Source organism: Temnothorax nylanderi, unplaced genomic scaffold, assembly GCF_030848795.1.
Source record: "Temnothorax nylanderi isolate EJ_2023f unplaced genomic scaffold, tnyl_v1.0 TNYL_tig0155_pilon, whole genome shotgun sequence".
NCBI lineage: Eukaryota > Metazoa > Arthropoda > Insecta > Hymenoptera > Formicidae > Temnothorax > Temnothorax nylanderi.
The window spans coordinates 230,621-243,445 of record NW_027249217.1 but is presented as its reverse complement, the minus strand read 5'-3'; the positions used below and the strand labels follow the sequence as shown (position 1 = coordinate 243,445).

At 37.9% G+C, this 12,825-nt stretch overlaps 1 protein-coding gene across 1 annotated transcript; it reads left to right on the top strand.

The window, feature by feature from the left end:
* The first annotated feature begins 1,686 nt into the window (after nt 1-1,686).
* On the top strand, nt 1,687-2,462 carry LOC139777621 (uncharacterized). Its single transcript, XM_071715176.1, has 2 exons — nt 1,687-1,790; nt 1,883-2,462. Exons 1-2 carry the CDS (start codon nt 1,687-1,689, stop codon nt 2,460-2,462), a joined length of 684 nt encoding a protein of 227 aa, XP_071571277.1.
* The last annotated feature ends 10,363 nt before the right edge of the window (nt 2,463-12,825 follow it).

Sequence of the window (12,825 nt, the reverse complement as noted above, 5' to 3'; positions counted from 1 at the left end):
ATAGGAAATCCGGCGACTGAGCCGGAAATCGAATTGTTCAAAGTACAATGGCGAATGCCTCACGTTACGTTAAACGAGGTCAATAAACTGTCCATGTTACGGGCCTTGGGAAGCGGACGATATCTTAGTGTCAGTTTTCGTTCGTGAGATCTGTACGAGTACCCCCTGCTGCAGAGCACGACCAAGCATTCGTGGGCCGTCAAGACTGCGACTCAGTTAGAGAAACCGCGATACGTTATCTTTGCGCTGCAGACCGGTCGCAAAAATATCATGGCTCAAAATATTGGCTATTTCAATCACTGTAACTTGACCAATATCAAGCTTTATCTAAACTCTGAATCTTATCCATACGATGACTTAAATCCAGATTTTGAAAAAAATCGATACGCTCTTCTTTATGATATGTATGCGCGTTTTCGTAAAGCTTATTACGGATACGATCGCTACGATACGTTTCTCAATTTGACTACATTCCTGACGCTTGGACCTTTCGTCATCATCGATTGCTCCCGACAAAACGAGTCCGTCAAGAGCGCCACCGTGGATGTGCGAATAGAATTTGACTGTAAAGAGAACGTGCCTGCAAATACTACCGCCTATTGTCTCATCTTGCATGACCGCGTAATCGAATACTGTCCGTTGTCAAACGTAGTGCGCACACTCACGTAAATTGTAATGTCGGTAAAAATTTCGATATAAGAGAGACAGATGTATTGCGATGTGATACAGTACGGATCGTTCCTTCGTGGCATCATGATCGCGCCAACGTTCGTTGATCTGCAAGGATTCATCGTCGGGATGAAATTTGTCGTAAAGGAGGTAGCGGTGCTGAGAAACGGGACCGTTCTGGCGCATTACATCTTTACATGCCCCATGCCGTGGAGTCTCCTTACAAAATTCGACAAGTCATGTGCTTCCTGGTTGATTCGCAATCACCATGGATTACGATGGGAAGACGGAAACGTGCCGTACGGCATGGTGAAACGTTTAATTACATCGGCCGTGCTCGGTGAGCAAGAGGACGACGACGACGACGAGATGCCGACTCTCGTGTACGTCAAGGGATGCCAGAAACGAGAATGGCTGGTGGATCTGCTCGAGAATTACGCGAGAAAAAACTTAACCATCGAGACTTTGGATGCGGATTACGAAGATGTCGAATCTTTAAATAATTATAATCTAGATGTTACCAATACTGTGCGATGTGGAAAACATGTTAAGAATTGCGCATTGCAAAATGTATTAAAAATATTTAACTGGTGGTCGCGACGCCAGAGAGAGATGTAATTTTTTTAAAATAAAAAAATATAAATTTTACAATGTTTAATTTCCTTTTCCCTTTAGTCGATAGTGTACAAAATTAAAGAATAAATAGGTATACGTGACGAATTCTAACTCGAGAGCTTCGAGAGGGGTATCAAGTTTCAGCGAACATGTCTGAACATGTTTCGCGGTTGATGTCATGCGGAGGGGGGGGGGGGAATATACGTCTTAATACAGAAAAAAATCCTACCTTAACTCCCTCTCCTAAATTCCAGAGCTCTGATTGCGCGTTCCAGAAACATTAATTTCCCCCTTCTTCATCATAGTTTTGGAAGTTGCCGCGTATACTCGATTAATTTTATACGATTAGTCTCGTATCGGCTGCTTGTGCGAACGGTCCGCTTCTCATAACCGAGAGAAAGAATGTATTCCGTTGAAGGAAGCAACGGCGACAACAGTGGCAGTAGTAGACGTATGAATTATTACGTACCGATTCCCGATGTTGAAACTCCAACGTGTGAAAACAAGTAAGTTTTGTTTAATTTATAGAGCTATATATTTTTATATCTTTTTGCGAATTGTATTATTTTGAAAGTAATCTCATTATTTTTTTCTACAGCATTTCGTTGGAGCGTCGCGCGGTTCGTATACTAGGCAGACGATACGCATTGACATCAACAGCTTATAAATATTTGGATATTGGAATCAGCGTGGGACCTGTGTCCTTTGTGGAACTACTTCTCGGTGATAACCGAGGAAATCAGATGGTGTTGGCTTATACGACGTGGACAGCGCTAATTGAAAGACGTGCGGATATCGAACGACTCCTGCAGTCACCCGCACCTTCATCAATGTCGATTCGAGATCTAGTTATAGAACTCGTAAAAATACGTGATGCGAATGTTGTAAAACTTACGTTACATAATAATTGCATGTATATGAAATCATCGACCGTACTTTTCTTATTCAAACTCGAGCACTGCGTCGAACATGAATATTTCAAGCTGTATCAAAATACAAATGAAGTAAATGTGAAATTTAATCAATTTGTAACCATTTTACGAAGAAATTGTATAACCGATAAATGTGATGCAGCTAGAATCTTGCGCGACGTTTTTGATAAAAATTTGATTATTGATTGCGAATTATTAGCTTATGCTTTAGACAATATTGTATACGATGCGATACATAATAAATAAATTAATGTTTATATGATAAAAATGATTATCTTTCATTTCTCCCAATTATTTATTATAAAAGGAAAGAAATGCGAAGTGGAATGAGAGCGAGAAGTGGACAGAGAACGCGTTCACAAGTGCCGATGCTCCGTCAAACTTTTGCCCGCCATTGTAGTGCGAGGCATATTTCATCTTAATTTCTTTTCGTTGGAAGGGACAGTCCGTTTTTAAACTGTTACCATATTTTTTTCTCTGGCGAAATTTTACCCCGCTTCGTTCTGCAACCGTCGTTAAATTTAGTCTCGTCGAGTCCGCGAACGAGAAAACGCGTGTTCTGAAGTTTTTAGTGATTTCTTTTTGAACAAGTTTTTTTTGTGACGTCTCCACGAAAGCCTTCCCTGCAGCTATGGACTACATTGAAGTAATGTTTCCAAGGGACATCATGGTACGGAAGTGTGACAAGGTATAGTGACATATAATATAGAGTTTTTTTAATATGTTTATCTTTTGTTTAGTGGATGCGGCCGCGAAGGGTGCAGCGATTGGTCAGGATCGAGGTGCACATGGATGAGTGGTGGGTGCAGATCCGCATCCCTCGAGATTACGTAAGTATTATTTTTTCCTTTGTGCGTGCGTGCGCGTGTTTAAAAAAATAATATTTTTTATGTTTATCTTACAGCTGCGTATAGACTACCATATCCCAGGATTTATAAATATTTCATACATGCGGTGGGTGCGGGATGAGAGGTGGGCAAATAGAGAACTGCGGGACGTATTATGGCAAACTTCCGGGGACATCAATATTTTTGGATTACGTCGTTTATTCGATACGGAGGACTTTGAAGAAGAAGAAGAAGAAGAAGAACACTGGTAAGTTACTCGTTTTTCCAATACAAAATATTGAATAAACATTGCTTTATATTAATCATCTTGTTACATTTGTGTGTTTCATTTGTGTGTTCAAAGAAGTTGCCTTGAACTCCCATTATTCTATTACTTCCTCATTTAAGGTTGCGCTTTTAAGAAAACATTATATACATGCCACATGATAAATAAATATTAAGTATATAATATGGTACAAAATTTAAACAATTTTTTCTTTTTCATTTACCGTTTATCCCATTCCCTGTCATTAGAATTGAGCTGTCTTCGTATATAGTTTACTTAAATGTAATATTAAAAATTAAATATCGCGAAGATCTAAACGATTAAATATCGTTGGCGAAGAAAAGATACGCGATCGTGAGCGAGAACGCGAACGGGGGCCGGGAGCGAGAGACCGCGCGCGAGGGAGAGAGATAACGCGAACGAGGGCCGGGAGCGAGAGAAACCGCGCGCGAGGGAGAGAGAGAACGCGAACGAGAAGACGGTTCTTTTCGAGAGGAAGAGAAAGAAAAGAAGGAAAGAAAGAAATAACGCGCGACGTCAACCGATTGGTGCTACAAAACGTGACCCAGTGAACCTGTGACCCACATGTTCACTAAAAAACCGATAAATTGTCCTAAACAACATGCGTAAAGAGGACATCGCGACGGTTAACCCTAGACATGCACAGCGGGGGTCTCCGAGAGACTCCCAGGCGAACTTTCTTTTTCGGCGTTTCATTATTTCTCTTTTTATTACCCTATATCTCGGAGTTTTTTTTAACGTACATCTAGGGTTAAGTCGCCTAAAATTTTTGGTCGAGTATCTACGTCGACCATCGATGCTCGCATCTACAGTGCGAGATGATATTCGTTTTATAAATTCTGTCATCGACGTTCGTCGATACCCTAATGCCCCCCCCCCTCCGCGCTTGATAACTCTTCCTACAAAGAAAAATGAAAAGGACACCGGCGTCATGCTAGTTGAGGGTCATAAATTATAGCCGCCTGTTATAGGCGCTCGCTCGCATCTAAAGTGTGAAATGATATCTGTTTATAAATACTATCGGTCGAACATCGACGCGAGATGACATTTGTTTATAGAACATGTCCCGACGCGCTCGCCGAAACCCTGATCCCCCCCCTTTCCTAGGACCCTTCGCCCTCGAGTCCCCCCCCCCCGCTTCCCCTCGGAGCGCACGCCGAAACCCTGATCCCCCCTTCCCTAGGACCCCCTCGCCCTCGAGTCCCCCCTGCCCCGCTCCCCCCTCGGAGCACCCGATATAGAAGTCTCAATATCACCCTACTCGTGTCACTTGTACGAGGTGTGGACAAAAAGTTCGTGCATTGAATTTTTTTCTGCCGACGTGGCAACATTGTAGGCTTCTATGGTGGTTTGGCGCCTAGGGGGAAGCTTTACGAGTCATCAGTGCAAGTTTGGTCACAATGAGTGCATACGTATTTCTGTGCCAGTATTTGTGATTTGTGAAGGAGTTTTTTGCGCGGTCAAAATGGAGCGAGATGTTTAATGCTCTCCACATCCCCAAAATGTTCACCCCGCATAATTATTTTAACTTTAGGGAACAAAAAAAGTCGCAGGGAGCTAAATCCGGCGAATGCTTTTATCGAGTTTCACGAAAAATTTGATGTTGACTCTTTGCTCGGTTAAAACATCTCGCTCCATTTCGACCGCACAGCAAAACTGCGTTCACAAATACTGGCACAGAAAAATACGTATGCACTCGATTGTGGTCAAACTTGCACTGGGTACTTTTCAGCAAGGACACACTGTGTTACATTGTGCTACACCGTGTAAAATACTTGTTGAAACGCAGTTTAGTTTTTTAGTGTAACACCAGAGTGCATTATAGTTTTCCATTTATATTTTTACGATTATTTATCGTATCTATGGGTGCATTCAGGAGCGCTCACTGAGTGGCTAAGTAGCAATTTAATGTGATTGGTTGGATCTAAAGGTAAGAACCAATCACATTCGATTGCTACCTAGCCACTTAGTGAGCGGTTACGCTCCTGAATGTCCCTTATAATAGACTTATAATTTTAAATAATTAAATTATAAGGTCCTGTGCACAATAGAACACATATTAGGAATAAGAGTATATATTAAATATTAGGATATATAAATGTAAAAATATTCCTGTAATAAATATTAAATATTCGAATATGTCAATGTAGGAATATGTTATATTTTATTCTTTTCCATTGTGCTATTATGTTTAATTAATTATTATTTCTAATTCCGATTCCTAATATTTAATATTTGTTCTTATTCATAAAATGTGCGCTATTGCATGCAGGGCCCAAGTCTCTCAAGGAGTAACGGTTTTGTGATAGGTTTCAACAATTTAACGGGTTGCAGTACCCTGACAGAAGTAAAAATTAGGAAATTAGTTAGGAAGTTGTAAAAAGTTATAAATTAATAGGAGTATGATCGTTTTGTTACATATGTCTACTTGTTTTGTATGTTACGTACATTTAAAAAAATATTTTGTAAATATTTACCTTTACACAGCCCCCGCCAATAACTTTGACCTTGACATATGTTGTCAAGGTCACCCTCCTGAGTAACCTTCAGAAGTAGGCCAGTCATATTAGACATCGAACCTTCCAATTAATCTTCCCAGGCTGCAATTACTATGAATCGCTTTGATTTGAGGTGCTAGAAGTGGGATTTATTTTGCTTCGTAAAATTAACGCGCAATAAATAGTTATTAACAATATTATCAACAAAAAACGCGATTTTTTTATTTTTTCTCAAATATCTCGAAAACTAAGCAAAATATGGTAACTAACTATACGTACCTTTTTGGTAGAGCGTAAAATTATATACAATAATGATCTGAACAACATTTATCGTCAAGTCAGTCGTTTAGCTTGCACGCGCCGTCAAAGTCCGAGACTCGGATCCCGAACACCCTCGATTTCATCGTTTTTTTTATGTTGCGCCGGTGATTTTTTTCCGTCATTTAAAATGGAATTAAAAATCCCCAAAAAATCACACATCATCTGAGAACTACAAAGAATACTTTTCATATTGCAACCGATTTTTTAGACCCTTTTTCTTTAGTTTGTAGCTATGTAAGCAAAAAATTTTGATTTTTTGGAATAGTCTTAGTTTTTCGCTGTTTTCAGGCCTTAGAATTTATTTAAAACGAATTTTATCGTATGCATCTTGTTGTGGACAAAATTTGCAACAAAAAAGAACCCTTGTATTTTTTTTGTACGACGAACGCTGATTTTTTTATTGACGCGCAAAGTTATCCAATATTGCGCACAGGTCGGATAACGTTTGTTTTACACCGAAATAATTATTTTTCATTAAAATTCACGTGATTTTCCGCATTATTATTGAACCATATTGCAAGAAACGGCTTTGCAGTACTTTGATATATCATATAGGATATATTCATCATTAAAGCTAAGTGATATGCAAATGGATATTTTGCTCTCCCGCTTACATGTGTACTTCTATCCCGTTAACTGCTATATTTTCCAAACTTTTTTTGTAAATAACTTTTTAATAAAAAACAAGCGACGGCTAAAACCTTCTGAAGATTACTCAGGAGGGTGACCTTGACAACATATGTCAAGGTAAAGGTCATTGGCGGGGGCTGTGTAAAAGTAAATATTTACCAAATATTTTTGTATAAAATTTTAGATTTTATGAAAAATATTAGCATCATTTTGTCCATGTCAATTCTGGGGCTCGATTGCGTATCTTGAAACGAGGTGAAAATTACAAAAGTGAGAAAATTCACTAGAGTATCTACGATTTTATTTGTCAAAATCTAGTAAATCTGTTCAGTTTTATATTGCTTCCTCATAGAGGAAGCTTTGTTTTCATAAACCTCGTATATGGACCTTTGATCGCATATAAAGGTACGTCTAATCAACTAAATTTTAAAGAATTATATATGAAATAGGCGTAGAAAAGACCGAAGAAAAAATTGTTCTTTTAGTTTTCGATTCCAATGTGTTCAGAATGTTCTAAAACGTCGGAAAATTGCAATTTTGAAAAATGTCCGTATGTGTGTATGTGTGTAAGTACTACTTACTTCAAGTACTAGCGCTCTCTGGGCTACTTGAAGTAAGTGGAACTTCTTCACACTTCGAGTGTTTCGGTTCGACTTTCATGCTGCTTAATTATTTTCAAATCCGGAGCTTATAAACCAATGATGATGAACGCGGCTCAGCTGTATGTTTTTTATATCGCGTATGTCATTTTGAAGGATGCGAATTCGCTCTCCCAGATTTTCTTTTAGGTCTCGTGTTTTACAGTTTCTCGAAGCGGAATAGCACTATAAAAGATACTAAACGACGGCAAAATTCAGACTGGAATCAATATTGGCTTTCTGTCTTATTATATAGTTTATTTTGGTAAGTACATTAATACGTATGTAACATTAAGTCTTTAAAACTTTTATTCTGCATATTTTCTTGTCAGTCTTCAGTGTGTACATTGTGAAACACATAACAGCTTCGTAAAACTCGTATCCTACTGTAATATTGTACATCTTTTACAATAATGGCATTTAGAAATCTTCTACGTTGTTACGTTTGCGATGGAAGATTCGTGCCCCGTATGATGACTCGAATTGATGGAGATAATAATGCTGCCAAAAGAGAAATTGCTATCATTCGACGAGATGGTTTCCAAAGACCAGCGTTAGAAGTAACTTGTATGACAAAAATATGTACCAACTGCAATCAATCGATTTGTGACGAGATTGTTGCTATGGAGGAAGATCCTGCCTGTTTAAGATTAAATGTGTTAACACAGACACGAAGTAGCACTTGTATTATATGTGATAGAACTGATAATTTGAATAGATTATCAGTTAAATGTAAAGTAGATGTTTTCATTTCACACAATATTTTTATCCCAGAAAACGTAAGATCTTGTCAACATCATTTGAACGACGATGGTGTGCTTCTCGGGCCGCTTGTACAAGGTTTACATTTCATCAACAGGCCCTATGTAATCAGAGGTTATTATCTTCAAGCTTTTTTGCAAGAACTTCGTGGCGTGGCAAATCAAACAAAAATATTGGATGAAGATAATCTTTCGGATAATGAATTTCAATGTCTGTATCCTATAAACAAACAACAATTCCAAGAATTGTTCACGTTTTGTGATGCAGTTCCTTGTCCTGGTGGTAATAGATATGTATATAAAAAGGACCTTCTTATGTTCTTATGTAAAATTCGTCATGGTTTGTCAGATGAGTTTCTCAAAGTTATGTTTCATTACTCGAGTAGGCAGGCAACAAGTATGGCTGTTGAGACAGTGCAAAAATCTTTAATGATTCGTTTTGTACCACAGAATATAGGATTTGACGCTATAACGAGACAAGATTATATCGATAGACATGTAACCGATTTTGCCAATCAGTTGTATAATTCGGAACCACAAACTCCTAGAGTAATTACATGCATTGATGGTACGTACATATATATACAGAAAAGTAGTTATTTCAGAGCTCTTCGACAGTCATATTGCGTTCACAAAGGTCGACACTTAATCAAACCAGTATTGATAGTTGCTCCTGATGGTTATATTTTAGATATACAGGGGCCGTACTTCTCTGACAGTCGCAATAATGACGCTGCGATACTGCAAAATGAATTTGATAGAGACGCCGAAAGGATGTTAAGATGGTTCCAAGAAGATGATATTGTCATACTTGATAGAGGTTATAGGGATGCAATTGAACTTCTGAGGCGTTTGGGCATCACATGGAAGATGCCAGCACTTCTTCCACGAAATGAAGCCCAACTCACGACAGAAGATGCAAATGACTCCCGTCTTGTCACAAAACAAAGGTGGATTGTAGAAGCCAGAAACGGACACTTAAAGCTAATATTCAAATTCCTACAGCAAACAGTACCGATGCATCATGTTCCTAATATTGGTGATTTTTGTAAAATAGCAGGTGCTATCATAAATAGATATCATCCCACTATCCATATGGAAGGAGCTGACGTAGAAAGAGCTAATCGTATGCTCGAAAAAGCGAGAGAACCGAACGTTGTACAAGCTCTTGTTGAGGTTCAAAATCTGAGAACCAAAAACGCTCAACGATGGGTACCAATAAATGAGGGGCAGTTAATAGACTTTCCAATGCTAGACATTGAATACCTTAAGAATTTAACGGTTGGTGTTTATCAAATAAAACTAGCACCCTCATACATTCAGGACAACGTACAACGAAACAACGATGAGCAATTCCAAATCGACATGTTACGTGATGCAAACCGTCTTCCACAGCCAGGATTACTGAGAGTGAGAGTTTATTCTAGGTTTCGTAATGCGACGAAATATCAACTTTGGATTTCATATAAATCCATCGATGATAATGAGATAGACGATGGTATGGACGAAAACATAGACGAGGAGCTGTCACCAATATTAGGATATTATTGTACCTGCAAGTCTGGTACTCGTACACTGGGTACTTGTGCTCACATATGTAGCGTTTTGTGGTATTTGGGTTATGCTAGAAACGAAGAGCACATAAAATATCCGTCAACTACACTAATTCAAACCGTCGCTGATGCAGGCAACCGACCACTTCCAAGGAATAGACACGTGCCTTAATTAGACGTTCCACACGCGCGCCCGCGCGGGCGCGCATACGCACACACACACACACCCATACACACACACACACACACACACACACACACACACACACACACACACACGTGAGAGGCTAGGGGATTACTCACTTTAAACCAACACCCCGAAGGGATCAGCTTCCTGCTACGTCCACGTCGTTGATCCTGGGTTACGCCGAGAGCAGGGCACACACATACACACACACACACACACACACACACACACACACACACACACACACACACACACACACACAAAACCACCGACCCACACACATACGCACACACCTGCATGCGCGCGAGCGCACACGAATACACATGCAATTCGTATATATTAAAGCTATATACATACGCTAAAACATCTATTTTCTCAATGTTTGGTGTCGAATATCTCAAAAACTAGCCATTATTGGTCTTCCAGCCCTATGAGACATTTGATCGGGACAACATTAACTACATCATATTCAAATTTCAGCCAAATCGACTGGGAGCCATTTCGCAGCCTTTTTGTGCGAGGTCCTTTACCGAAATTTCTATAACTCAAGAACTGATTAACCAAATCTTAAAGAATTATAATGAAATAGGGGCAGAAAAAACTGAAAAATATAATAAAATTAGAAAAATTGCTAATAATAAAGGGGTTACCAATTTCTATCTAAAAAAATCTACATGATTACTCTAATTTCCGCAAATTTTTAGATATTGAGCTTAATTTTTTTTTATAGATAGAGTATCATTAAAGGAAGGTTGTTTTGAATTTGGCGAGAATCGGTGAAAAGGTTACCGATTTTTGCCTAAAAAATGTATAGGGTAGACCGAGGCGAATCGGATCATAGGGCGAATTAGATCAATATAAGTTTTAAGATAGTTTTTGTTAGTATTTTGTTTCAAACGAGCTGTTTCGTGCTAATTGGTAATTAGTAATTAGCACGATAAAACAGCTCGTTTTTGAAACAAAACACTAACAAAACTGTCTTAAAACTTATATTGATCCGATTTGCCTCGGTCTACCCTAAGTTATTTGATGGATAGAGTATCATTACAGGAAGATTGTTATTGAATTTGGCGAGGATCAGTGAAGGAATTACCGATTCCTGCTTAAAAAATGTGTAAGTTATTTGATAGATAGAATATCATTTAAAGAAGGTATTGAATTTGGCGATAATCGGTAAAAGGGTTCTTTCTTTATAAAATTTTAAATTTTTTTAGAAATGTCCGTGGCTGCTCTAACTTCCGCCAATTTTGAGATATCGGGCTATTTATAATTCTATTATATTCTTCAGTCTTTTCTACCCCTATTTTATATATAATTCTTTAAGATTTGGTTGATTAGATTTAGCTTTATACGCGATTAAGGTCCATATGCGAAGTCCACATATGGACCATGTAGCCTGAACCCCAAAGTCAACATCGATTTGACATTGCGTCGATTGTAAAACCCCACTGTGCTACTAACCTAATCCTCTATCAATTCATAAAAAGATTAAATTTAAAAAAAATATGCAAATTAGAAACTTGCACATTGCTTCCTCATCATAAAGATCGCTATCATTGCTCTTATTTTATTTCGCTCATAAAGCTTCTTTTATGAGGAAGCTAAACTAATAAATATTAATAATTATGCATCGAATAAAATACAAGTTTCCTCATAAGAGGAGCTTTGTGAGCGAAATATTTTCACCTCGTTTCAAGATACACAATCAAACCCCCTGTTCTACAAAAGAATCACACTTCAACAGTAACTATCCTAGCCTTATAAGTGATCTGAAATCAGTATGATGAATTTTTTTATTCATTAGGTTTATAATTATCGGTTCACGGAGTGGATTTTGAAGAAAAAAAAAACAATATTTTGCAAAATGAGAGTAATATAAAGTTAAATTTAATCTCTTTACTGAAAAATTCGTGCTTGTAAAATAAATAAATAAATAATAGTTATTTATTAAAATCTGCGAAAAGTCTCTGTGAACCAATGCAGATAATTATGACAAACATTTGTGTCAAATGTAAAGTTGATTGTATAACGTTCTCGTGGTTACAGTTTTAAAAAATGCTATTCTAAAAAACACTGATAGTAATAGTCACTAAAAGTATAATTGTTTTATATTAAGATATTATTAAATGTAGGGGCGAAGTCGTCACTATTTTTTCGGTGCCAATTTTTAACAACAAAACAAATAATTTTAGTAAAATGTGGTATAACGTTGTAAAGAGTGAACCCTTGGCTACACAATTTATACGGACATTTTTGGTCTACGTCGCTTTGTTCAACTGGTATAGAGTGAACACGACAAAGGTGCAAAAATTGAAATATCAAAATTGCGGGGCGGAGTCGTCACTCTATTCTCGGACTGAATTTAAAATGAAAATTCATAATTCCGATCATGAAAAATGATAGGATACATTTTATTAATTATTTTTTAATAGAAAAATGAGAACATTAATTAAAAACACGATGGCGGAAAATAATTACAAGAAAAGCGCACACACTTATGTGCCCTACGCTCGCACAAAATGCACTGTTTCTCGTCAGCTCTATTCTGTCATCTCTGAGCACACGCAGCACATATTATCCAAGTTCTCGCCGGAATCCGACTACTGCTTCTTTGACTTTGATTTTCGCCCGAAGCCTCCATGATATGGCTTGGTGACGACTTCGCCCCGGACACAAGTTTCAAGTTTGGTCGCTCATAAAATATTAGAAATCAATGAAAATAAAAAAAACTTCACTGGATTCGTGTTCGCAGCATGCATTACTCTTTAGAATCACTTACTTTGAGATTCGGAGACACAATAATATTTAAGATATTACAAATTTTCGACGCGCAAAAAATTTTACTTTCGACCTCCGAAAACACGTTTGCCTCGATAAGAATCACAAC